This window comes from Lynx canadensis, chromosome B3, assembly GCF_007474595.2.
Source record: "Lynx canadensis isolate LIC74 chromosome B3, mLynCan4.pri.v2, whole genome shotgun sequence".
Lineage (NCBI taxonomy): Eukaryota > Metazoa > Chordata > Mammalia > Carnivora > Felidae > Lynx > Lynx canadensis.
Window position 1 is genome coordinate 136,449,275 of NC_044308.2, and position 27,101 is coordinate 136,476,375.

At 44.0% G+C, this 27,101-nt stretch overlaps 2 protein-coding genes across 4 annotated transcripts in view; one reads left to right on the plus strand and one right to left on the minus strand.

The window, feature by feature from the left end:
- PPP4R4 (protein phosphatase 4 regulatory subunit 4) overlaps nucleotides 1-17,783 on the plus strand; it is a 103,611-nt gene extending 85,828 nt beyond the window's left edge. For 2 of the 3 annotated variants that reach the window (XM_030319874.1, XM_032593450.1), the window contains 7 exons: nucleotides 520-561; nucleotides 7,022-7,091; nucleotides 7,524-7,610; nucleotides 7,924-8,017; nucleotides 9,092-9,162; nucleotides 13,104-13,251; nucleotides 16,649-17,783. In XM_030319874.1, the coding sequence (XP_030175734.1) occupies nucleotides 520-561; nucleotides 7,022-7,091; nucleotides 7,524-7,610; nucleotides 7,924-8,017; nucleotides 9,092-9,162; nucleotides 13,104-13,251; nucleotides 16,649-16,673 (537 nt within the window). In that variant the 3' untranslated portion in view covers nucleotides 16,674-17,783. Of the gene's footprint in view, nucleotides 1-519; nucleotides 562-648; nucleotides 724-7,021; nucleotides 7,092-7,523; nucleotides 7,611-7,923; nucleotides 8,018-9,091; nucleotides 9,163-13,103; nucleotides 13,252-16,648 lie in introns of all 3 variants that reach the window. The other variant, XM_030319873.1, reaches the window with a different exon arrangement.
- Nucleotides 17,784-19,436: 1,653 nt separating this feature from the next.
- On the minus strand, nucleotides 19,437-26,552 carry SERPINA6 (serpin family A member 6). The gene is made up of 2 exons (XM_032593537.1): nucleotides 25,934-26,552; nucleotides 19,437-19,711 (listed from the first exon to the last, which is right to left on the minus strand). Exons 1-2 carry the CDS (start codon nucleotides 26,541-26,543, stop codon nucleotides 19,437-19,439), a joined length of 885 nt encoding a protein of 294 aa, XP_032449428.1. The 5' UTR covers nucleotides 26,544-26,552.
- Between the last annotated feature and the right edge of the window lie 549 nt (nucleotides 26,553-27,101).

The following is a 27,101-nucleotide window of genomic DNA, read 5'->3' on the forward strand; positions in this document are numbered from 1 at the left end:
AGACTAATGTGTTCTGAAAGAGAAATGCTAAATTGAGAAATACTTTCAGGGCGAAGTCTTCCTTAATGGTTAGAATGTCATAATGATCAAACATTTCTACGGAAAGGAACTAAGGATTTTAACCCAAACGAGAGTTTGCTTCATATATATTTAGCTAAAAGTTCTTTTAAAAAATTCAAAAATTATCTTGTATTTCTGAAGATTCAGAGAAGGGTGGCCCTGGGGTTATTAGAAGTTCGCTAATTTGTGTGTGTTTAGTGTCCAACGTGTCCCTCTAGACTTGCTCTCTTTAAGGTTAAAGTCTTTTACAAGCAGCGTAAATGGAGCCTGGCATTAGGAGGTTGGCTAAAAGTACCATGTAAAATTGGGAAGAATCTGAGAGGTTTTCTAATGTAGCCTTCCCGTAGAATGGAGAAGTCTCCTCTTTGAACCTCCCTCTGGAAAAGGAGTCTTTTGGAGAGACGATTGTTTGGCTTAATTTAATTACTGTCGAATAATTTTTCACAACTTTGCTTTTAGACCGTGTTAGAGCTGGACAGGATGGAAATGTCTATGGATGCGGTAAGCCCAGGCTTTACCTTATGCTCAAAGAATATAAAAATTGGCAGGAACTCATCGTAGTGTTTCGTAACTTCATTTTAAACTTAGTTTCAGAAAAAGTTTTATGAAAAAGATTTGTTGGATCAAGAGAAAGAAAGAGAAGAACTACTACTTATGGAAATGGTACGTTGTTTGCACGTGGGCACACACACACTTCTTTCTGACCAGTGTTAGCTGTGCTTTGTTATGCAACCCAGTAAATAATTTCCTGAGTTTTTGAAATCTCTGTTGTGAACTAGAACGAAAACTACATCTGAGAACCTTTAAAAATCAACTACCTTATTGAAGTATGATTGGCATACAATTAACTGGATATATTGAAAGGGTACAGTTTGATGAAAACATCACCACAATCAAAATGCCAGCCATTTCCATTCCCTCAGGCGTTTCCCCGGGCCCCTTGGAAATCCATACGTTCTACTCAGCTCCCCCCAAACCATTCATCTAGTTTCTATCTATAAATAGCTAGCAGCTAGAATTTACAGAAGTTTGTTTACATATGATGTTTTCTGTTCCTGCCTCTTTTTACCAGCATAATTGTTTTGCCATTTATCCGCGCTGCTGTGTGTTCTCAGTCGTTCATTCCTGTTTATCTCTGAGTAGTAGTCCACATTCCAGACCTACCACAGTTTGTTTATCCACCTCTTTTTATTTTAAATTAGAAACCCCTTTTAAAAAGAAATGTTTATTTCTTTTGAGAGAGAGAGAGGGAGCGAGCGTGTGAGCAGGGGAGGGGCAGAGAGAGAGAGAGAGAGAGAGAGAGAATCCCAAACAGGCTCCATGTTGTCAGTGCAGAACCCAACACAGGTCTTGATCTCATGAACCATGAGATTATGACCTGAGCTGAAACTAAGGATCGGATGCTGATCTGACTGACATACCCAGGCACCCCGTGTTTATCCACCTCTTATGAGTACTTGGGTTACTTCTAGTTTGGGGATATTAGAAATAAAGCTGCTGTGACCATTTATGAAGACGTCTCTGGGTGGGCCTACGAAGAAGTCTTCTTTTGCAGAAATACCTAAGAATGGAATGGCTGGATTGGATGGTAGGGCTTGCTTAATTTAAAAAAAACAAAACACAGTTTTACAAGGTTGCTGTACCATTTTACGTCCCCATCGGCTGTGGTGGAGAGCCTCAATTACCCCATATCCTCTCAGCTTGATAGGGCGGGTTATAATCGTGTCTCATTGTGATTTCAAATTGTATATCCCTGATGTCTAGTGATGTTGAACATCTCTCTGTTTATTGCCCATCCTTATCTCTTATTTGATGAAGTCTGTTTTCAGATTTTTTCAGTTTACGTATTCATTTTGAGAGAGCACGTGCCCATGCAAACAGGGAAGGGGCAGAGAGAGAGGGAGGGAGAATTCCAAGGGAGAATCCACTGCGCTGACAGTGCAGAGCTGGATGTGGGGCTTGATCCCACAACTGAGAGATCATGACTTGAGCTGAAACCAAAAGTCGGATGCCCAACCGACTGAGCCACTCAGGCGCCCCTGTTTTCAGATATTTAAATGGGTGGTTGTCGTCATCTTATTGAGATGCAAGAGTTCTTTATATGCTCAGTACTACTCCTTTGTCAGATATGCATTTTATGAATGTTTTCTTTGAGTCTGTGGCTTGTCTTTCACTTATTTAATGGTGAAAGATTATTTTATTTTGCAGAGCAGTTTTAAATTTTGATGAGGTTCCACTTACCATTTTTTTCTCTTATTGTTTATGCTTGTTTGTTCCAAGGATCCATTGTGTACCCCAAAATTACAAAGACTTTTTGTTGTGTTTTCTTTTGGAAATTTTAGTTGTAGGTTTTACAGTTAGGTCTGTGGTCCACTTCAATTAGTTTTATATGATTTTTCCCATCTGAATATTCAATTATTCTAGCCACTATTCGTCGAAAACTTCCTTATTGAATTGCCTTAGCATCTTAAAAAAAAAAAATGTCCATATACGTATGTGTTTATTTCTTGACTCCCTATTCTGTTCCACTGATTTACACATTTATCTTTTTGGCAATTCCAAACTGTCTTTATCACTGTGACATTATAGTAATTTTCGAAATAAGGTAGGTTAAGTTTTTCAACTTTGTTCTTTTTTAATTGCTTTGACCAATCTAGGCCCTTTGCATTTTGATATAAAGTTTAGAATCAATTTATCCATTTACATAAAAAGCCCGCTGGAATTGTTTTTTTTTAAGCCCGCTGGAATTTTTGTTAGAATTGTGTTAATTATCCTAACAATGAATTTTCTGATCTCTGAACATTGTCTACCACTCCATTTATTTAATCTTTACTTTTTTCCATGTAATTTTGGTAGTGTTAAGTGTAGAGTTAAAGGAGGTCTTATGTTCAATTTATTTCTGGGAATATTATGGTTTTTGGCATTATTATAAATGGAATTATAATTTTTAATCTTACTTCCTAGAATTTCACTGCTGTCAGTTACTGTTGATTTTTATATATTCACCTTGTATTTGTTCTAGAGTTGTTTTTTCGATTTAATAGGGTTTTCTACATGAGCCATTATATCCTCTTTAGGTACAACAAGATTACTTCTTTCTATTCAGTGTTTATGCCTTTTATTTCTTACGTCTGGTTGCAAAGTCTAGGACCTGCAGTATAACGAAACACTTCCAATTGAATAAAAGTGACAGGAGCAGTCACCCTTGTCATTTTACAGATTTTAGGGGGAAATAGCTCTATCTTTAACCATTCGGCATGATGTTACCAAGAGGTTTTATGTGGGTGCCCTTTATCAAATTGCCGAAGTTGCCTCCTATATCTAGTCCGCTGAGGGTTTTTATGAATTATTGAATTTTGTCAGATGTTCTTTCTTCATATATAGAAATGATGTTTGCTTACTCTCATCCTGTTAAGCCACTGTATTTTTTTTATTTTTAGTTATTGTTATTTTTTTTTAAATGTTTATTTTTAAGTGAAAAAGCACGAGTGGGGGAGGGGCAGCGGGAGAGGGGGACAGAGGATCCAAAGCAGGCTCTGCACTGACATGCGGCGAGCCTGACGCGGGGCTCAAACTCGTGAACCAAGAGATCGTGACCTGAGCTGAAGTCGGATGCTCAGCCAAGCGGGCCAACCAGGCACCCCAAATTACCTTGGGTTTTTTTTAAATTTTTTTTTTTTCAACGTTTATTCATTTTTGGGACAGAGAGAGACAGAGCATGAACGGGGGAGGGGCAGAGAGAGAGGGAGACACAGAATCGGAAACAGGCTCCAGGCTCTGAGCCATCAGCCCAGAGCCCGACGCGGGGCTCGAACTCACAGACCACGAGATCGTGACCTGGCTGAAGTCGGACGCTTAACCGACTGCGCCACCCAGGCGCCCCTACCTTGGGTTTTTAAATGCTAAATCAATCTTGTATTTTGGGGATAAACTCTACTTGATGATGATGTATTATCCTTTTCTCTATTGTTGGATTCTTGGCTAGTTTTTAAAGGGACTTTTGCATCTCTATTCACAGTGAAATTGGTCTATAATTTCCTTTTTTGTCATTTTTGGGACTTTTAAGTTTCATATTACCGTTGTGGGCCTTATGAAATGTGTAGTATTACCACTTCCTCTTAATTCCTCTGTTTTCTGATGGAGTTTGTATAAAATTGGTTTTAATTTTTCCTTGGGTGTTTGATAGAATTCACTAGTGAAATTATCAAGGCCCAGAGTTTTAATTTTGAAAAGAATTTTGGTAATTGATTCAACTACTAATAGATACAAAGCTGTTCAGATTTTTTATTTCTTCTTTTGTAAACTTGATAATTTGCTTCCCATACCCAGAATTCTGTTAGCTGAGCTGTCAAATTTGTTCCCATAAAGTTGTTTATACTCTTATATTATTCTTTTAATATATATATACGATCCATGGTGATAACTTCTGTTTCATTCTTACCTTAGTGGTTGGTGTTCTGTCTCTCCTTCCCGTTTCTTTCTCTGTCTCTCTCTTTTCTTTCTTTCTTTTTTTTTTGAATTGTTTTTTGGTGGTTTCATCGAGAGGTTACGATACACTTAACCCTTTAAGGTCTACTAAGTGTTAATAGTGTACTAATTCATTCAGCGATGATACAGAGCTCTCTGCCCTTTATGTTACAGTTGTTACGTGAATTATATTTGTATTGAAAGCCCCACGAGTCAGTGTAATAATCTTTGCTTTAAGTTGTGATCTGTATCTTTGAAGAATTTAAGAGAGTAAACTCCTGTGTTTACTTTCTTATTTTTACCAGTTCTAGTACTCTTCATTCATTGCTAGGCGTCTGAACTTCCCTCTGCTATTTTTTTCCCTTTGGCCTGAAGAACTGGCTTTGGTTTTTCTTGGGGGGGGGGGGGCAGGTATTTTGTGGCATATTTTCTTAGCTTTCCCTTACCTGAAACATACTGTTTTTTGCCTTTGCCCCTGAAGGCCATTTTCACTGGATATGGCATTCGGGGTTGACAACCTTTCTCTTACTGTGCTTTAAAGATGCGTTCTGGTCTCCATAGCATCTGATAAAATATTAGCTCTCTTTTGGATTATCGTTCTGTGTGTAATGTTGCTTTCCTCTGGTTACTTTGAAGATGTCTTTCCTCTTATGCTTTGTTTTCAGCAGTTTGCTTTTGATGTGTTTAGGCATAATTTACTTCAAATTTATCTGTTTTGGATTTGCTGAGCTTTCCGAATCTGTAAGCGTGTATCATTTCCCAAATTTGCGAAGGTTTGAGCCATTATTTAAGTATGTGTTCGCTCTTCTACTTCTGGGTCTTCGGTCCCAGATGTTAGATCTTTTGATCTTGCCCCACTGGTCCATGAGGTTTTGTTCCTTTTTTTTTTTTTTTCTTTCCTTACACTTTGTTATTCAGAGCGAATAACTTCCGTTGATGCGTCTTCAAGGCCACTGACTCTTTTCCTGTCCTCTTTGAGCTGCTGAGCCCATCCAGTGTTTTTATTCCCAGTGCTGCATTTTTCAGTTCTCAAATTCCCATTGACTTCTTCCTTATATTTGCTCCCTGTGGAGAATTGTTCTGTGAGATTAAACACTTCAGTGGAGATCTGAAAAAGCAAGTGCATGACTTCAGCAGCTTTCGGAGACAAAGATTACAGTTCAGGATGGCCGGCAGTAGAAACTCAGAGCATAAGCAGGCTCTAAACGCTGAGTTTTAGAACTCAGTGAGCTGAACCCAAGACAAAAATCAGGCAATAGAAGAGCCACAGGTGATCCTGGCATTGGAGTTAGCGGACTCGAAGCCAGCTGTGACTAATGTGACCAAGATAATCGAGGAAAAGGTGGGGAAAGTAGCCAACACTACTTGCAACCCACTTAATGACGTTTGTTTTTCAGTTTTACGCATCTCATTTGCACTGCGAGGGTTCCATTTGGTTCTTTTTTATGGAGACCGGTTCTAAGAAATTTTTTAATCTGTTGTCTGGTTTCTCCCTGCTTTTCATTACATGTGCAATCGAAAAGAATGCGTGTTCTCCAGTTGCCGAGCACAGTGTTGTCTTTTGGCTTTTGGTTTTTGTTTGACTTTTAAGGAGGTTCCACACTCAGCGTGGGGCTTGAACTCTTGAGCCCGAGGTCAAGATCCTCCGACTGAGCCAGCCAGGTACCCTGGGTGTAGTGTTTTCTACATGTCAGTTACGCTAAGTTTGCTCAGAACTTGGCATGTTTATTGATTTTCCTGCCTCCTTGTTCTGTTTTGGGGAGAAACTGAGTTTTGGTAACATTTTGTTTCTGGCTCTGGAAGGTGGTTATATGTGTTCATTTTGGGAAAATTCACTGAGCTCTTCACTTTCTTTACATATGTTATACTTCAGTAAACCATTAAAAAATATCCCAACACACCATTTCTTTTTCTCTCAATCTTTTAAAGACAAGTATTACTTTGCCACTTACCCATCAGAAATGGAGATGACCATTAATAAGCAACATTTTGCCAATGAGAATTGGTACATACCTTCTAGAAGAGAAAGGCCCGTTATAACAATGATACTAAACTCATTGTTTTAGCTTGACAGACCTCCCAGGGCACAATTCTGTACCTGTTGAAAGAACTCAAATCTGAAAGAACCTTGACTTCTTCAGACAGTAGTTTGGAAAGAGAATTCTTTGCTAAGGCACTTTTGTGAACTGTATTTGTATCTGTAATGCTTGGAGTAATTTCTCAGAAGAGTGTTTGGGGCACCTGGGTGACTCAGTTGGTTAAGCGTCCGGCTCTTGATTTCTGCCCAGGTCATGATCTCACGGTTTGTGGGATCGAGCCCCACATCGGGCTCTGTGCTAAACGTGGAGCCTGCCTGGGCTTCTCTCTCTCCCTCTCTTTCTGTCCCTCCTGTGTCTCTGTCTCAAAATAAATAAACCTTAAAAAAGATAAAAGAAGAGTTTTATCAATCTACTTATGCTTACCATTTCCTGCTAACACACTGTTTTGATAACAGGAACAATTAGAGAAAGAGAAGCAACAGAGCGATGGGAGGCCCATGAGTGAGAAAAGCTTTGAAAAGAAACGTAAGTAGTTTTCCCATGTCTCAACCGCTAAGTTACAGGCTTGGTGTCGCGTCCTGGCGTGCTGACAGACCACGCCGATTTTCAGAGTTTGAGACAGAAAATTGGTCCACTTTCTCTCATTTTTTTAAAAGGTAGTTTTCAAACATTGGCTGTTTCATGTGGCACCGGTTTAGGAATACATGAGTAAATGCTGGGAGTCCGTGTGAAGGTCCAGATCCTTCACCGGGAAACTTAAAGTGTGACAACAGCAGTGCTGTTGTGAAATCGGTCACTGGACAGCTGAGATTGAAATATGTAGATATATAAATGCAGCATATTTGGGAAAGAGCGCTTCTTAGCTAGTAGGACACATACTCTCTGTGTTGTCTTGCGTGCTTACGGAGATTAAGAGCTCAGAGGAAATTACAGCATTTAAAACAGAGTTTGTTTTAGGTAGAGACACCAAGACACCGACGACTCTGCCCAAGAGCATCCCCATCTCTGTTCCCGGACCCTCCGGAACCAGCACCCCGTCGACAAGTACGAAACGGCCTCTTTTTGTGTCTCCTTTTCCCCTTTTATAAAATCAGTTCTAGGGAAAGCCACGCCACTAGAGGAGATGTATTATTCTAAAACACCTTTTACCTTCTATCATTCAGTGTTTTGGGAGTTCTTGCTGAGCAGTAGGGGTAAGAGATACTCCAGTTAGCTCAACCGAGGAAAGGAAGCTGGACAAATCCGTACCTCACGAAAGGGGGCGGGGGCGGGGGCGGGGGGAGTTGGCCAGGGGATGGGCGTAGGGCAGCCAAGGATGAACTGAACAGCTGCGTTTTCCTTCTGCTTTTTACTCCAGGCAAAGAAATCAAGAAATCCAAACTGATCCGAAGCCAGTCTTTTAATAATCAAGCTTTTCATGCGAAATACGGCAACTTAGACAAGTGTGCTAGGTATGGCATGTCAGCTATTCGTGTTCTAACCCAATTTGATTTTGCTAGTTACCTATCTTTACTTATGTGAAATATTTACACTATATAAAATGAGGGTTACTTTTTTTTTTTAATAGGTCAATAGATTGTAAGGGTTCTTCTGTAAAGATTTTATATGAAAAAAATTGTAGCCTGCCAATTTGTATAACAATGGGTATTCTGGCATTCTAGGAGGACTTTCTGCCACGGTGCCGTATAATAGCATCATGGAATCCATACGCTGTTTTATGAGGGAGGCGGTGCTCTGTCTGTCATATGCACCACTCAACTTCTAAGTGGCTGCGGACGTGTCCCATTTGCTAAGTAGAGGTGGACGTCCATTTGCTGTTGATACTGTTTCCTTCTGTAAAGAAGCACTAGTGTGTTTTTGTGGCAAAGTGATCACAACAATTCTTCTGACGATAGATGAGTGTCTAGTTTCCCCTTTGGCCCCACGCACTGAATGATCAACAGTTAAGACGAGGAGAGAGTCAGCATAAATTCCGCGACCCTGACTTTTTATAAATGTTGTACACATACAGTATGTAAGAGCCGCGTATCCATCAATGAAAGTAACTTTAAGTCAACGTAAATGTCTTTAAAAGCATCTGTCAAGAAAGATAACATGGCATGGGAAAGATATGTCTTTCTTTTGTGAAAGATAGCTTACTCTAGCTTTTCAGCTACGTTTTTGGACGTTCTCAATAGATCTATCTGGACTTCCTAATCAATAGAGTGATCTTGAGATGGACAAAGAGATTACAACTGAAGAGAAATTATTTCCAGGAAAATTGTATCCGTATTAGCTGTCGTAGTTGAGCATCGAAAGAAAAACCGATTCTGCTGTAGCAAGTTTCAGGAGATGCTTTTAAGGTACAGAAAGAATAGTTGTTGTGAGGCATGGTAAGCAATAAATTGAGAAGTAAAAGTAGCAACTGTGCTTCCGCCAGAGGTAGAGGAAAGCGTTAAAAGAGATTTAGAAAGACCAAGTGCCTAATGACTAGGGTGACAGAAGCCATGTTCTTGTATTTTAAACCAGTTCACGTTCTTTTCTAGCAAAAGTTCTACAGTAGGATATACACCTTCCGTCTCAGGGTTAGGAAAGACTTCTGTGGTTTCACTAACTGGTAAGTAGAAATCTGAGCTCTTTAAAAAAATAATTGCTAAATTTAATGAATTACTGTTTTCTTTACATGACCTCTTTATTTCTGGAGACAGTGCTCCCCCTAAACTTGTATCTTTATCAAAGGCCTAAATGGTTAAACTTTTCCCTAGCAACTGAGAAAATTCTTGACTATGCCATTTTGTTTTCACCGTCAAGACTCAGAGTTCAACACTTTATTTTTTTTTTAATTTTTTTTTTTTAATGTTTGTTTATTTTTGAGACAGAGACAGAGCATGAACAGGGGAGGGGCAGAGAGAGAGGGAGACACAGAATCCAAACCAGGCTCCAGGCTCCATGCTGTCAGCACAGAGCCCCACGCTGGGCTCAAACCCATAGATGGAGAGATCATGGCCTGAGCCAAAGTCAGATGCTTAACTGACTGAACCACCCAGGCGCCCCAGAGTTCAATACTCTTGAAAGAAAGAAAGGGCAATAATCGAGTAGGTTCTTCCGTAGTCTGAGGCCCTCCTGAGGCACAGATGAAAAGTTTTGCAGTGATTTTTAAAGAAGCTAAAAAGAGTAGGGCTTCATGGTGGATCATATGTAGCCAAACATTTACAATATTACATATTTGAATATTTATACCAGGGGTCAGCAAACTTTTTCTGTAAAGGGCCAGATAGTAAATATTCTAGGCTTTCTTGGCCAAATTGGTTTCTGTCACAATTACTCAACTCTACTGTTGAGTAGAAGCAGCCATAAACAGTACATGATGGATAGGTATGGTTGTGTTCCAATAAAGTTTTATTTACAAAAACAGGCAGCGGGCAAGATTTGGCTTACAGACTTGTAGTTTGCTTACCTCTGTCTTATATAATAGAACACAGTGATACCATGGATAAGGGAAAATATATTGCAAAAAATTGCTAATGACTGTATAGTTGTAACTTTTTGCCTTAGAAATACTGGCTGAAAGTTATTGAGCTATGGTAATTTTTTAGTGTGAGGAATAGCAAATCGACTCAAGAGGTCAGAAACTTTTAAAAGTTGGGTCACATGTCCTTTTCAGGTTGTGTTTTGAGTATTCTGTCTTCCTCTTACTATGTGTTTTTTATTCTCATGAAGAATGTGCACCCACTGGCTGTAAACAGTATGTTTTCATTTGCCAGAAGAGAAAATAGTCCCAATATTAAAGCACTGATATTCATATACCGTATATATAGTAGACTATGAGTAGCATAAGAAACCTGAAAGAATTTGATAGCAGAAACATGTTGAACTAAAATTACCAATGCTTCTTGAAGTGAGGGCCATAAATAATAAAACTATTCATTACTTTTATCTTTGCAAGTCAGCGATTTCTTTAGGAGATACTAAGGGAGCATTAAGGGTTTGTGAACTTTTATTATATATATATTACATACATATAATATATATGTTATATATATATATACATACATATATATACATGTGTATATATATACACATACATATATATACATGTGTATATATATATATACATACATATATATACATGTGTGTGTGTATATATATATATATATATATATATATATATATATATAGAAGTGGTTCTTCAAACTTGCATGGATCCCATCTAGCCTCTTGGAGAGGACTTCAGATGAGCATATTTAAATTTTTTTTAATGTTTACTTATTTTTCAAGAGCGAGAAAGAGAGAGACTGAATATGAACAGGAGAGGGGCAGAGAGGGAGGGAGACACAGAATCTGAAGCAGCCTCCAGGCTCTGAGCTGTCAGCACAGAGCCTATGCGGGGTTCGAACTCCCGAACCATGAGATCATGACCTGAGCTGAAGTCAGACACTCAACCGACTGAGCCACCCAGGATCCCATCCAGCATACAACATGACGTAAATTCACTTGTCAGCTCACCTTAGGCTTTCCTTAGCTGTGACGGTTTCTTAGCCTTTCCTTGTTTTTGGTGACATTCCCAGTTTTGAGAGGTAGTGGCCAAATATTTTGCAGGATGCCCCTCTATTAGAATTTATCTGATGTTTTTCTTACAATTAGACTAAGGTTGTGGGTTGGAGGAAGGGTGACAGAGGTAAAGTGCCATTTTCATCACATCATACCAAGATACACACTGTGACATGTTTTACCACATTTTATGTATTTTATCTCACTGTTTCATGACAGATCACTAGAAATGGGATGTTTGCCCCGGGGGGGGGGATGGGCAAGATGGGGGCAGGGGCGTGGGAGGTGCAGGCTTTGGGGGGTGGGTGAGCAAGGCACAGAGTCAGAAGTATCATCAGCGGCCTTGTAGTAGTGTAGCACGGTGACAGATGGCAGTTACACTTGCAGGGATACAGCACAGCGCATAGAGGAATCACCGTGTTGTACCCTGAAGCTAATTGTGTGTCCACTGTACATGAAAAAAAAAAAAAAAGTTTTACGGATAGAATTCTGTGCATTCCTTAAAATGTTTAAGAAGAAAAACCCCACTTGATTACCTAGAAAAATAGTTAAGATTTACGAAATCACAAAATATGGTATCAAATAGGAGGCACAGGAGGTCCTTATTTGTGTAAGTTATATGCATAGGCGTGCACGTACGTAGCCTGCTAAGGGAAAAGAGACTGAAGCAAATTATATTAGGACGGTTAAAGACTATTGCTTCAGTTGCTAGAATTATGGTATTATAGATAAGTTTTATTTTCATACTGTTTTTGTGTTCTCCACCTTTAAAAATGCTTATAGGTTCTTGTAACGAAAAAATTAACGTGTTATTGCTAATGCTATAAATCATTTCTTGATGCCAGATGATATGTTACTGTTTATTCATTTGTTAAAAATTTTGTAGACCGAGGACCCAGACAAATACATTAAAGCAAGAAAATACTGATTTAAAAAAAATGTTTTTAAAGTTCTGAATTGTAGGGGCACCTGGGTGGCTCAGTCGGTTAGGCGTCCGACTTCGGCTCAGGTCATGATCTCACAGTTTGTGGGTTCAAGCCCTGTGTCGGGCACTGTGCTGACAGCTCAGAGCCTGGGGCCTGCTTCGGATTCTGTGTCTCTCTCTCTCTCTGCCCCTCCCCTGCTTGTGCTCTGTCTCTCAAAAATAAATAAAAAGTGTTAAAAAAATAAAAAAAAAAGAACTTTAAAGTTCTGAATTCTTTTAAAAAAAGCAATGAGGGGTGAGAAATACAAGGAGATAACCACTGCACAGACAGTAAAATGTCTAAAATTAGAAAGACTCACAATATCAAGTGTGTGTGAGGATGTAAAGCAACTCTCCAGAACGCTTATTCGTTGCTGGTGGAAATGCAGAATGGTACAACCACTTTGGGCAACTAGTTGGAGGTTTCGTATGCAGTTAAATATGCACTTGGTATGTGACCCAGCAGTTCCAGTCCTAGTCTTTTACTTGGCAAGAAATCAAAACGTATATCCATACACAGACTTGTACACACTTGTTCATAGCAGCTTCCTTTGTAATAGTCAAAACTGGAAAAAATCCAAATGTCTATCAGCAGGAGAATGTATAAGCAAATTTTGATATATCCGTACAATGGCGTATCTGTCACCGATAAAAAGGAATGAAGTCTTGATACACGCAAAAACCAGGATGAATCTCAAACGAATTGTGCCGAGTGAAAGAAGACAGAAATACTGTATGATTCTATTTACGTAAAGTTCTAGAAAATGCAAACTAACCTTTAGTGACAGGAGGCCGATTGCCTGCGGTGTGAGGCGGGGCGACCAGAGTGTGGGAGGTAGGGATCAACAGGGTTCCCTCTTGATGGTGGCGATGCCTTCATGGCTGTGTACGTCTGTCAGACCTTGATCTGCGTGGTTTATTGCCCGTAAACTGTATCTTGATAAAATTGATTTTAAAAGAAAAAAAGTCAGCTGTCATTAACCCCAGGTTAGCCTCTTTCTTTGCTTATTCAGTACGTCTGACTGTACTTGAACTCCTTTCAGATGATTCATTCCGCACTCGGAATGCCTGTAGTGCCCCAACCACCTTTTCTCCCAACGCTTCCCTGCCGGGCACCTCCCGTGGGACAGGTAACTCCGTCGATCCAAAGAGCAGTGGGAGCAAAGAGACACCACCACGAAAGGCTACCTTGTAAGTACTCCAGTGCTGTGCGAAGCGTACCATTCTAGGCTTTTCTCAGGCACTTCCCTTCCCACTTAAATGCTTTCCGAACGACAGACAATGTCCACAGTGAGGAAATGGTATAAATTGAAAGGAGTTATTGTCACGTGCGTCTCTGTCGGCTCAGATACTTTATGTGAGATGACTTATATACGGCAAAGACACCGTAGCCTTAGGGAATCAGCAGGAAACTTCAGACGGCTCCCATTAATATCCGAGACGCATTTATTTTTCCGTGAGGTGTTTGCATTTAGGGGATTTTTCTCTGAGGAGACACTGGGTGCTAACCGCATCCCTTTCGAGCAGCCAGCTTACGTACACAGTATTTAATCACCCGGCGCTTCGAAAGGTGGGTACAGCGAATGCCACTGGAGAAATACTACTGCAGCCCGTGATCCAGAGCTGTGGGTCCCGCAAACTGGAGATTTCTACAGACTGTACCTGGCCTTCAGTGTGGTGGTTAGAAAGGGCCTCTGTTCTTCTTTGTGATTCCTTTCTGTGCGCTATTTATAGCCGTTGTTTGAATTGTGGAAGCCTTTGGTACTTTCAGTTTAAACAGTTAGGAGAGTAGACTATAAAAATCTCCATGGTTGGGGCACCTGGGTGGCTCAGTCAGTTGAGCGGCCGACTTCGGCTCAGGTCATGATCTCGCGGTCCTTGGGTTCGAGCCCCGCGTCGGGCTCTGTGCTGGCAGCTCAGAGCCTGGGGCCTGTTTCGGATTCTGTGTCTCCCTCTCTCTCTGACCCTCCCCCATTCATGCTCTATCTCTCTCTGTCTCAAAAATAAATAAATGTTAAAAAAAAAAAAAAAATCTCCATGGTGAGAGATCACATCAAGGTGGAACAGATTCATCCCAGATGCCCAAACGATCGTTAAGGTGTACTCTTTCATATAGGACACCTGGACCTTCTGAGTAGAATGGACCTTAACCAGGACTCTGGTTTCCTTTTAAGCGTATCTCACTGAATTCATGAATATTCTCTAACGAAGTTGCTCGAATGCATCTTTTTTGCAGAAACTTCATGCTTTGGTCCCATTTAGGAACTGAACTATATCTTAATTTAGTCTAAATTTTAATTGGCCACTGGTATGTATACAAATATGGATGTATTTAAAATTCATTTAAAACTTAGGAACAAACTTATTGAATGGAGCTCTAGCAAAGAGTAGGACTGTATCATAGAAGAAAGCAATAGCAAATAGAAAAGGTAATACTGATATTAAAGGGTTTGTTTTTGTTTTGAGTTTAGTTTTGTTTATTCTTGAGAAAGAGAGAGCAGGCGGGGGAGGGGCAGAGAGAGAGGGAGACAGAATCCCAAGCAGGCTCCGTGCTGTCAGTGCACCGCCCGATGTGGGGCTTGAACTCGAACCGTGAGATGATGACCTGAGACAAAACCAAGGGGCAGACACTTAACCGACTGAGCCGCCCAGGCGTCCACTAATATTACGGATTAGTAGCACTCATACAAAGGGTACTTTTATTTACGGAGAATGTTCTTTGCCCCAGCAATTACTTACTGCTCAAGCGATTATACTATGGAAATTCCATGTAGAAGTCCTGAGGATAGAGGCAGGACAGGGTAATGGTCTATAGAGAGCATGGAGCTGGAGCCTTGTGCCCTGGTTCCAGTGTCAGCTAACTACTGCGTACAATTCATTTCAGCACTCTGGGCCTCATTGTGCCCATCTGTGAAATGGGAGGGTGGACTCGTGCTTCATCACTTAAGGTATCTTCTTCCAGTTCTCGCGCCCTGGTCCTTCCTGTCTGTCAGCCTAGTCCCTCTTCCTCTCAAAAGCTTGCCCTAGAATTCTTCTATCGAAGAACATACTTAATGAGCAGAATGTAATTCATTCTCTTCCCAACTTATTTTTCTAAATGCCATAGACATTTTTTAACGTAAAGATTGCTAAAAGCTAATATTTATACCAGCTCTCCTTTATTTCCGATTACTGTCTTTATCTGTTCTTTCGTTGTTGAGCATGTTTTTACTTTTTATAGACTGAATTTTCTCTTGCTCAATATATATAATTATATTTGTAGAATTACATAATCAAATTATATAATTGATGGTTAAAAAAATAAATGGAGACACACTCTAAAAAATCCCATCATGTGTCTCCTCTTTTCTGAATGTTTTGAAGAAGGAGGAATGTTGGTATTATAGCTGCTTTTTTATTTATTTATTAAAAAAAATTTTTTTAACATCTGTTCATTTTTGAGAGACAGAATACAAGTGGGGGAGAGAGGGAGACACAGAATCCAAAGCAGGCTTCAGGGTCCCAGCTGTCAGAGCCTGGAGCAGGGCTTGAACTCACAAACCATGTGATCATGACCCGAGCCAAAGTCGGCCGCTTAACCGACTGAGCCGCCCGGGCGCCCCTTCAGCTGCATTTTTAGCAGGAGGCTGGATATCAAATCCGTAACTGTATTTTGGTGGAATGTTCTAGTCTGCATTTTGTCACGAGTGCACCGTGCCGCGTGACTGGAACAGGTGATTGGTGTCTACGCTGGGCTTGTTTCTGTGAAGTGTTATCCACAATTCGGTGCCCGTTGCTGCATCTGGATGAAAATACTCCTTTTTCCTTAAAATAAGCTTATGAAGGGGCGCCTGGGTGGCTCAGTCGGTTAAGTGGCCGACTTCGGCCCAGGTCATGATCTCGCGGTCCGTGAGTTCGAGCCCTGCGTCGGGCTCTGTGCTGACAGCTCAGAGCCTGGAGCCTGTTTCAGATTCTGTGTCTCCCTCTCTCTGACCCTCCCCCATTCATGCTTTGTCTCTCTCTGTCTCAAAAATAAATAAACGCTAAAAAAAATAAAAAATAAAAAAAAAAAAAAGCTTATGAAGTGATCTCAGAAGGTATTAATTATCTCAGTTTTGCTTCTCCAAAAAATTCCATGCGGTACGTTCTCCAGCTTTTCAGTGTCCTAGAGATGATACATCTGGTATTTCAGAGTACCAGTGTCTTGAAGGAGGTATCGGGATGCGTCGTATCGTATGTCCTTTAAAGCCAGATAGTTCATATGCTTGGGCCTGTGTTAATTTCCACTGTTGTCCTACCAAAAAAAAAAAAAAAAAAAAAAAAAAAAAAAAAGGCAGGAAGAGCTGTATGAATGGAATTGAATGCTTTGTTAGATGTGCATGGGATTTGGTAATTAAAGATAGTTCCAAGAAATCTTTAATGTGGAATTTCTTTTTCGTTTAAACAGAATCCTCATATATTAGATTTATTTAAAGTAAATTACGTTTCTTATTTACTTTGTAAACATTGAACGGATACAGTTTTTCATGTTTTCTCTTTTTCTCTTCACTCTCTCTTTCCCTCCCTTTCTGCCTCTTCCCCTCCCTCCCTTCTTTCTGTCTTGACAAAGAAAATCGAGAAAATCCAATCCTTAAATCATCCGCTTGATGAAGAAGGCAAAAGAAAGACAACTGGAGATAATGTGATTGATGGACAAAAGCTAAAGCAATGGCTGGGGCGTTTTTTTGTTTTTTTGGTTTTGTTTTTTTGGGTTTTTTGTTTTTTTTTTTTTTTTTGTTGATGAATGGAGAAGAGACCCATAATGGCAGCTGATGTTGATAAACTTTCCGTATTTGAAATTAGATTCCCTAGGTGGTATAATATGTATTTCTTGAGTAATAATGTGATTACAGAATTCCAATGTCATAGTGAAGTGCAACGAAAACCAACTTTAGGTGTCCGCTTTAGGCACTGCTAGAGAGGAGACCAGTCTGCGTTCATCTGTGCAGGAAACCAGCTGTTTAATTGTTCTAGAGTTTTAGCATTCAACCATTCGATGAAAGTCCAAATCAACTGAAATTGCTTTAGCTGATCACTTGAAGGGGCCTTGGGAGTAAGAGAGGCACTGCATTTTCTCACAAATCTCCAGGCCCAATTGAAAAGTCACACTGGAAAGGGTATGAGCAGCTGGCCGCGATTTTATCGGTCCCACGGTTGTGGCGGCGGTGTTGTTCCTGGACGTTCTGAGATTTCCATTTGGCATTGAAAATTCTACAAAGATTTCTGAAAACTTTAGGTACAACTACCTTAAAAATAATAGATTGATGATTTCATTTCCTAGAAGAATTTATTTTATAAATACTTTGTTTACACTTTAGATTGTACTTGTCCTTACTGAATTTAAAATGATGAACCTAGTTTGAATCAGCTGTTATTCTAAGCTATCATGCTTAAGCTACGTCAACAGCATTCATTTGTACTGATGCTAATATTCCCATCAAAATTTGCCTGTGGAACATACACAATTCTTAATTTTAAAATGTCAGTTCTTGAGATCTACTGTATGAAGCTATTGTCAGCTTCCCTATTTCAAAATGCAATCAGCATCTAACTCTATTGATATTAGAAAATATTTGTTTTTTAAAATACATTGATGTATGATAAAGATGATCTAATTTGTGAATGCATACGCGCGTGTGGTTACTTTTTATAATGTGAAATGATGAATAATGAATTGACTCAAAATAAAACATAGGTTAATGAGATACCTGTGTTTGTGAGAAAAGTTTTAAGTACTTACCTGCAGTTTTTTTTTATTCCACCATTAAGTAGAGTAAGACCGTTCATTTTGAAGGAATGGCTGAGAACCACCCCAACATCAAGTATAAATTACTCCGGGGGCAGCAACTCAATGTGAGACTTCTCCCAGACGTTTATTTTCCCTTTTCCTTTCATATGACCTCTTTGGAGCTAGTTTTAGTGATTCTTACTATCTTTCACTTAAGGACAGTCAGGTAAATGGAATTGTTGAACTCCTCAGTTTGTCAGGAATTAAAAATCGGGTAAAAACCAGGTTTGAGTGACGGGACAGTATCGACTCAGTGAATTCAGTATTCTTTGTGGATCTCATGTAACTGTTTCGACCGTGACCTCTGTTAGCATCTCTAACGTGAACCTGACTACGTGACTAGGAGAGCACGTGTGCGGTGTGTGACGTCCAATCACGTTCTTCCTGCACTTGGATTCATACTCGGCATTGACTCTGTTGCTTTAAATAAAATGGAGAATTTCACTTTATTTGTTCAATAATGACTCATAATAATAATAGCAGAGTTAGGGGATTTATTTTCCACCATGCATGCGGGAAAAGAGTAAAGTGTTTTGCCAGACCCCAGTGTCCCCTTCCTCCCCTGCGTCCCTTTTGCCCTTACGGTCTGCACCGCCCCACGCACCGCCAGGGCCCACGCTGATGGTGCTGCTCGGATTGCTTGCACACAGACACAACTGAAATCTCACGAGAGTGAGGATCACGTTCAAGAACATCTATCCCCTCCTCCAAGGTGACCATAATTTTGATTGCCGTCTGACTCAGAGGTGCCTGGGGGGGGGGGGGAATGTGTTCATTCGTCCATTCATTCATTCATTCATTCATCATGCATCATTCATTCCCAGCTCCCATGCTCAGTCAACCCTCCTTGAGTGTGCACCCCTTGCGTGGGCCTCAGGTTGGGCACGCGTTGGCTGGTTGTCCCCCCCCCCCCACTGGCCCGTGGGCATATACACCCCTCACCCCTTTTCCCTTACTCCTTTATTACCTATCTAGGTCCTTACTTTTTTTTAAATTTTTTAAATATTTATTGATTTTTGAGAGAGATTGAGAGAGAGAGAGAGAGCCAGAGAGCTGGGGAGGGGCAGAGAGAGAGAGGGAGACACAGAATCCGAAGCAGGTTCCAGGCCCCAAGCTGTCAGCACAGAGCCCGATGTGGGGCTCGAACTCACGAACTGAGATCATGACCTGAGCTGAAGTCGGACACTTCACCGACTGAGCCATGTGTTGGCTCCGGGATGAAGGAAACGGTCATTTTGGTGTATTTTTTATGGGGTCTCTCAGGAGTGGTAACCGTGCTTGATTTCAGGGAAGCGAGATGATAACAACGGGTAAGCGAGGGGCCGGGGGCAGTTGGCGAACACAGTTTAAGCCAACGATGGATGCAAAAACGTGATCACGCGGAAGGTAGCTGTTAGCCTCCCAGGGACCGGGCACCTCGCTCTGTGGACCGCCCCAGCGTATCTCAGTGTCAACCGACAGGTGGATGAACAGGTGTGACCTCTCGGTCAGAGAACCTCAGGCCGTTGGGGACCCAGCGGACCGGAAAGCGATGAGCCCCGGGGGGCGGGTCCAGGGGGAGGGCAAGGGCTTACCTGATGGTCAGCGACTCAGACCACCTCCGAATGGTGTCCCTGCTCAGCGCGGCGATGACTGTGTCCATCTTCCCCTCGTCTGGGAGGATGAAGAAGACGGTCTCGTTGCCCGTGTAGTCCAGCTGTACCAGCTGACAGGGGAGCACCCGGTCTTTCAGGTACTTGATGGGGCTCGACTGGAACATCGTGGGCACGGTCACCACGGTGCTCTCGTTCACATAGAAGTTCTCCTCCCTGGTGCTTTCCGGGTCGAAGGGCTGTGCCCACGTGCCTGGGAGAGGAGGGAGGGGGAGGGCAGGAGTCAGGCCCGTGAGAGTGGGTGGCAGGAGAGCTCTAGGCCGGGTCGCGGCCCCCACCAGGGAGGCGGGAGGTTCCCGGTAAGGTACGAAATCCCCGGCACTTTTGAGCCCGTTGTATTCTCCACCTCTTGGCACGGACTGAGGGTTCACTGTGTTCCTGAGCTGCTAAAAACGGGAGGAGGGAGACAGAGGAGAATGCTGGCCCTTGGATTTGGGGGTCGGATTCAGGAAACCAGATTTTGCCTCCCACCCGAGCCCGCAGTGGATCCCGGATTGGAGGGCTCCGAAATCGTGTCGAAGGGAACTCGGGCTGCGAAGTCGAGGTCAGGAGTGGGGGAGGTTTGGAGCAACGGACCGCCCGTCCCGTCCCCGCGCCTTGACGTCAGCCACAGAAGCCCAGCAGGCACCCTGGCCCCCCGTGGACCGTGCCCACTCCCCCGAGGGCCACACCCCATTTCCTGCGGGCAAAGTCAGGATAAGATGCCCTTGAGGTCACAGGCTCACACCAGCGGCTGGACTCGAAGCCCTCCGCCGTGTTCCGCGATGGCATCCCGTAGCCTCTCTGCCTGCCTCGTGATGGGGAGCTCACTACCTTCACGGACCAGACTCTCCACCACTGGTCAGCTCTTCACGGGAAGAAAATTGCTCCGAGAGCCAAAGCCCGCCTGATCGTGAGGCCTGTCTGCTGAGCCCCTTCGACCCTTCTGGGCTCATTCCAGGCAACCGTGAGTCCTCTCACAGGTGACAGAACTCTGGGTATTTAAAGACGTGGGCAGATCTCGCCAGGGCCTCCGGTGCCTTAGGTTAAGACTCTCCAGGCCTGGAGATGACTGGGGACCCTGCATCCTGGGTCCCCGGTGTCTTGGATGCCTTCGGCCTGAAAGCCCCGGCGCCCTTGTGAGGTCTCTGTGTCCCAACTGAGGCTGCCTGGAGGTGGCGGCCAGAGCAGAGGTCCAGGCAGGCCGCTCTCCATCCCGCCGCCTGCAGGATCTGCGGACCACAAGGCCGGAAGTCTTGTTCTGTGCAGCCTCAATCTCCGTGAAGGGCTCCCAAGGGAGGCAGTAGGGAGAGGTGGGCGGAGCCGGGGAAAGGGCCGGGTGGATGCGGGGCCTGGAGCCTATGCCCCGCCCCCTCCCTGGTGCCTGAGTGTGACGTCACAGCCTGGCTGTCTCACCGCAAGGGGGATCGTTTGAGGGCTTTCAAACCATCCTCCAGAGGAGGCCTGGGACCCCCTGGACTGAAGGCAGTGGTTCACTTACTAAGTGGTGGTTTACCTGTCCGACTTCCAGCAAAAAAAAAAAAAAAAAAAAAAAATGAATTTTTTTCAGGGTTAGGTTTTTCCTTGGGCACAAAACAAAATACAGAATGGGGCCCGACCTCTATTTTAGGGGATTTTTTTTTTCCTTGAAAGTTCTCGGGCCATGAGAACTCGGGGTCGGGAAACTTAAGAATTTATGGGGGCAAACTGGGGAGAGCAAGGATGATTCCTGCGGAAAACCTTCTAACGATATTTTTAGTGTTCTCAAAAAAAAGAAAAAAAGCTGTCGAGAGAGTCCACTAAGTAAGGAACATGCCAGGGACACTTTGCCTGCCCTGAGTTTAGTGACGATAGCTGTGCCACTGCTCATTGCTACTTATTATGCCGGCCTTCTGGAAACATATTAGGGTAGCCCCAGCTTAAACAGGGGCTTGCCACTTAGTTTGGCTGTGTTCTGGAAAATCTGTGTACAACAAAGCAGCACACGCCCCTGTCGGCTCTCGCATTCAGATTTCTATTTCCAAAGCCGTTCGGATTTTATCACCAGGAACTACTCTTTTCCATCAGCTCAGTCCCACTGTGGTCGTGAGAACATTGAGAAACTGCCAGATGACGTCACCAAATGACGTCACCAAACGACGGCTGTCCCACAAGCCCCCTCGCGGGCCCCGGAGCACCCCTTCCCGCGTACTGGGTTTACTACACTCTGCTTCCAAGGAAGTGCTGCCAGAATCTCTTTGCAACCACTGTTGAGCTCCTGCCATGTGCCAAGCACTGTGCAAAGGCACTGGGGCCTCCAAAGAGACAAGGATACCAGGCAGGAGCACACAGTCTGTGGGAGAGATGGCCTGTGGAGTTTGGGGGAGCACTCGGAAACCTTTCTGGGCAAACATTCCCAGAGTCCTTGACCCTCCCGCGATTGAGTGCAAAGAACACGAATGGAAACACCAAAGATCCTGAAGGGCCAACTAATATTTGACAAGGGAGCCAAGATAACTCAATGGAAAAAGATAGTCTCTTCAATACCTGGTGCTAGGAAAACTGGGTATTCATGCAAAAGAATGAAGCTGGACCCACATCCTACACCACATGCAAAAGTTAACTCAAAGTGAATTAAAGATCGGAAACCATAGGGCGCCTGGGTGGCTCAGTCAGTTAAGCATCCGACTCTTGACTTCGGCTCAGGTTACGATCGCGCAGTTCGTGAGTTTGAGCCCCACATCAGGCTCCGTGCTGATGGTGAAGAGCCTGCTTGGGATTCTCTCTCTTTCCTCTCTCTGCCCCCTCCGTCTCAAAATACATAAATAAACGTAAAAAAAATCTGAAACCATAAGGCTAGAAAACATAGGGAAAAAGAAGCTCCCTGAAATTGATTTTGGTGCTTTTTGGATATGACTCCAGAATCGCAAACAACAAAAGGAGAAATAAACAAGCAGGACAAACTAAAAAGCTTCTGCACAGCCAAAGATACAATCAACACAACGAGAGGCGGCCTACAGAATGGAAGAAAACATTTGCAGACTGCATATTGGATAAGGGGCTACTATCCCCAATATATAAGGAGCTCATATACTTTGATAGCAGAAAGCAAATAATTCGACTAAAAAATGAGCGGAGGCCTTGAATAGGTATTTTCCCACAGAAGACGTACGAATGGCCAACAGGTACATGGAAAGGGGCCCAACATCCCTCATCGCCAGGGAAATCCAATCAAAGCCACATGAGCTATCACCTCCCACCTGTGCGTGTGGCCAGTGGCAAAAAGACGAGAGAGAACAAGGGTTGGTGAGGATGTGGAGAAGAAGGAGCCCTCGTGCCCTGCGGGCGGGAACGCAGCTCGGTGCAGCCGATTTTACGTGGAGAACGGTAGGGAGGTTCCTCAAAAAGTTAAAAACGGAAATTCCGTATGATCCAACAATCCCACTCCTGGGAATACATCAGAAGGAAATTCACTCACCGTCTCAAAGAGATAAAGACATTATCTGTACTCCTATGTCCGTCACAGCGTTATTGACAATAACCAAGATGCGGAAGCAACTTAGGTGTCCACTGATGGATGGATGGATGGGTAAAGAAAACGCGTGCGCACACACACACACACACACACACACAGAGATATTATTCAGCTACAGAAAAAAGAAGGAAAACCTGCCATTTGTGATCATATGGATGAATCTCGAAGGCATTATCCTAAGTGAAATGAGTCAGACACAGGAAGACAAATACTGTATGATCTCACATGTATGTAGAATCTAAAAACCTAGAACTCCTACCACGTGAGGGGATGTGGGTGTCAGCTCGCCTTATCTTGGGGGTCATTTTGCAGTTTGCGCGTATATCAAGTCATCACGCTGTAGGTCTTGAACACAGGCAGTTATAAACTAATTATGTCTCAGTAAAAGTGGAGGGAAAAAATTGCTGCCTTGGCCGGGTCAGCCTCACACCCTCCCGGGAGGGACACCGCTGCCAGGTGGGCCTCCAGGCTGGTGCAGAGGACGGAAGACAGAAGGAGGGGGGCTTGACATGACGGTGAGTCTGTCCAGGTAGCATAGAGCTGGGGGGGGTGTGGTTGGCTAACGGGGGGCACTGAGTAGGAGTTGGAGAGAAGAGAAAAGGGCAAGTGAGGATTCTTTCTGGAGACTATGATCGATGAGCTTTGAGGTTGTTGAGAGATACATATTAAATGTGGTTATTACCTTTTCCCCCCCGTTTCACTTGCATTTCTTCAAATATGACTGGTTAACTGAGACCGAACCACCTGAGCGCAGGCTTATAAGGTCTAACAAGATGTTTGTTAAAAATGAGGTGTGGGAAGACTGTAGGGGGTGCTCACGAGAAGCAAGGATTTGCCTGAGGGAATCAGGGGAGGCTTCATGGAGGAGGTAACTTTTGAGCCAAGATTTGATGAGTGGGAAGAAGTTTTTGGCGCAGGCAGGTTGGGGGCGGCTCAGGGGACAGAAAGAGTATGGGTTTTGCGGCAGGCAGAATGGCCGCCCAAATATGCCCACATCCTAATTCATGGAACCCGTGAATCTGTTATGTTACATGGCAAGAGGACATTAAGGTTGCCAATCGGCGATGTAGAGAGGACGAGATCATTCTGGATTATCCAGGTGGGCCCAGTATGGTCACAAGGGTTTGCTTAAGAGTGGAAGAGGATGGTGGGAGGGGCAGGGGCAGAGGAGAGGTCATGGTCATGTGCTAACGGGCTTTAAGAGCAAACGAAGGGCCCAGCAGCCAAGGAACGCAGGTGGCTTCTAGAAGCTGGAAGGGCAAGGAACCGATTCTTCCTTGGAGCCTCCGGAAGGAACGTAGCCTTGCCAACACTTTTACTTTAACCGCCGCGTGACCCATTTTGGACTTCTGACCTCCAGCATTGTTAAGATAATAAATCCACGTTGTTTTACGCCACCGTGTTTGTGGTGGTTTGTTAGAGCAGCCATAGGGAACTAATTCAGGCTTCCATGAGGACAGGCGTGCTCCCGGACCGGAAGGAACTCGGTGTGGTTGGACACTGTGCACGTGTGCATGTGGGCGTGGGCGTGCTGTGTGCTGTGTGTGTTAAGGTGTGCCTGCACGTGTAATTGCTCTGTGTGCATACGTGTGTGCGTACAGGTGTGTGCACGTGTGCTCACGTGCACGCTGTGTGTGTGTGTGTGTGTGTGTGTGTGTGTGAGCGTGCTGTGTGTTGGGAAGTTGGAAGAGGGAAAACGTTGAGATGTGAGGCTGGAGAGGACAGAGAAGCAGATGTCTCTAGGCCAGGGTCCTCAGCCTTGGGATGATAGCCACTCTGGGGCAGATATCATTGTGGGGGCTTTCCTGTGCATTGTAGGAGGCTTAGGGGCCTCTCTGGCCTCTACTTACTAGATGCCAGGAGCACACCCCACTGTACCCGCAGGTGTGACAACCCAAAATGTCTCCAGACACTGCCAAGCGTCCCTGAGGGTGGAAGGAGGAGGTGGAGATTACCCTGGGTTAAGAACCACTGCCGTAGACTAAGGATTGTAGATTTTATTCTCAAGGATAAGGTATCCCTTGGGGCGCCTGGGCGGCTCAGTCGGTTAAGGGTCCGACTTCGGTTCAGGTCATGATCTCGCAGTTCACAAGTTCGAGCCCCGCGTCAGGCTCTGTGCTGACGGCTCAGAGCCTGGAGCCTGCTTCAGGTTCTGTGTCTCCCTGTCTCTCTGCCCTTCCCCCACTCACACACACACTCTCTCTTTCTCTCTCCCTCTCTCTCTCTCTCTCTCTCAAAAATAAATAAACATTAAAAAATTAAAAAAAAGAATAACGTATCCCCAAATTATCTGATCATAAATACGATTGGGGGAGGGGGCCTTGTTAAAAATGCAAACTTCTGGGACTTTCTCCCAGCAGTTTCGCTTCAGTACGTCTAGCATGGGCTCTGCAATCTATAATTTTAACAAGTCCCCATGGTGACTTCTATGAACAAGAACTTTGGAACACCCTGCTCCAAACTGGGGAGGAAGGGCTGGAGTTTGGTGGAGATGGCACTTGCTCAGAGCTGGCTGTGAATTCTGGGGGTGTGTGTAGCCTGGGGGCCATGTGGGGGGAGTTTCTGGGGGGCAAGGGCTGTGTCTGGCTGGGCTTCCAGCCCCTGGCCCAGTGCCCGACTCCCGGCCAGCACTCAGACAACATACGTAGACCACGGGGTGGTCGGACTGTTCACCATTACATGTTTGGGCCTTGAATGAACCTACCGGAGCTTGGGTGAGTGGCTCAATTCTTCTAGGTGTCATTTTGAACATTTGTAAGATGGTATCATTCTACTTTCCTAAGAGGACTGTGGTGACGACAGAGATTCACAGGTGAAAATGTGCTTTGTAAAATCCAAGATGTTGCCCAAGAATGCACCCTGGGTTTTGATGGCTCCTACTGTTCTTGGCAATGGGATGGGTGGGGCCGGGGGGGGGGGTACCTTTGAAGAAGATGTAGTTGACCAGGATGAGCGTGGCTGAACTATCCATCTTCGAGAACAAGTTCACAATTTTCCCATGGGTCTTATTTTCGATGTACTCATTGATTTGTCTGCTGGCTCCAGCCCAGTCCTCGAAATCCGTAGCCAAGACCTCCAACCCATAGTAGTGCTTGCTGTCTGCCGAGAACGACCCCAGCAGCTCCAGGCTGCGGTCAAGGAACAAGGCGTTACCCATAGCCATCTCCAGTGTGGCGTCTGACTCCTTGTGGATGTGGTGCAGGTGCTGAAAACCCTGGTGGATCTCAGCTTCGGATGTCTTGGTGAGGTTGAAGCCCAGGCCCTGGAGAAGCTGGGCCCGCGTGTAGCCACGGGCGCCCAGGGACAACATAGCTAAGGCCATGGAGATGCTCAAGGGAGAGATGAAGACATTCTCGCCAGGAGCTGAAGCCACTAGATGCCTATATAGGGTAAAGGCAAAGTCAACATTGTTTGGAGCCAAGTCCCGGTGAGGGCTCCTTGTGCTCACATCGGTGTCGGGGTCCTGAGCCTGGACGGTCCAGAGGTCACGGGTGGATAGCCAGAGGAAACAGGTGCACAGGGAAAGCAGCATCGTCCGGGATGGTCCAGCCCTGCCAAATCAGGAATGCTCATTAGACAATGTGGGGCCTCCAAGGCAGTGGGGCATGGCGAAAAGGTGGGCAGAAGACCCCATGGAAGGCCCCATTCAAGCCTCAGTTCCTTCCTCCCCATTGGCTGTGTGACCTGGGGCAAGTCAGGACTCTGGGCCTGGAAGTATGATTATACCTGCTATGATTTATCAAGTTCCTACCAGGCGCCCAACGCTGACCTATGTGTTTTGCCTATATTTCTCATTTTATCCTCACTGACAAACAAATCAAGTAGGTATTATTATTATGATTTGACGTAGGCAGAAAGGGAGGCCCAGGAAGGTTAAAAATCTGACCAAGTGATACATTCAAAGAATTGAAAGAAGAAAACTATCAACTAAGAATCCTGTACCTGGCAAAACAATCTTTTCCAAAAAAAATTTTTAGTGTTTATTTATTTTTGAGAGATAGAGCATGAGTGGGGCAGGGGCAGAGACAGAGAGAATCTGAAACAGGCTCCAGGCTCTAAGCTATCAGCGCAGAGCCCGATGCGGGGCTCG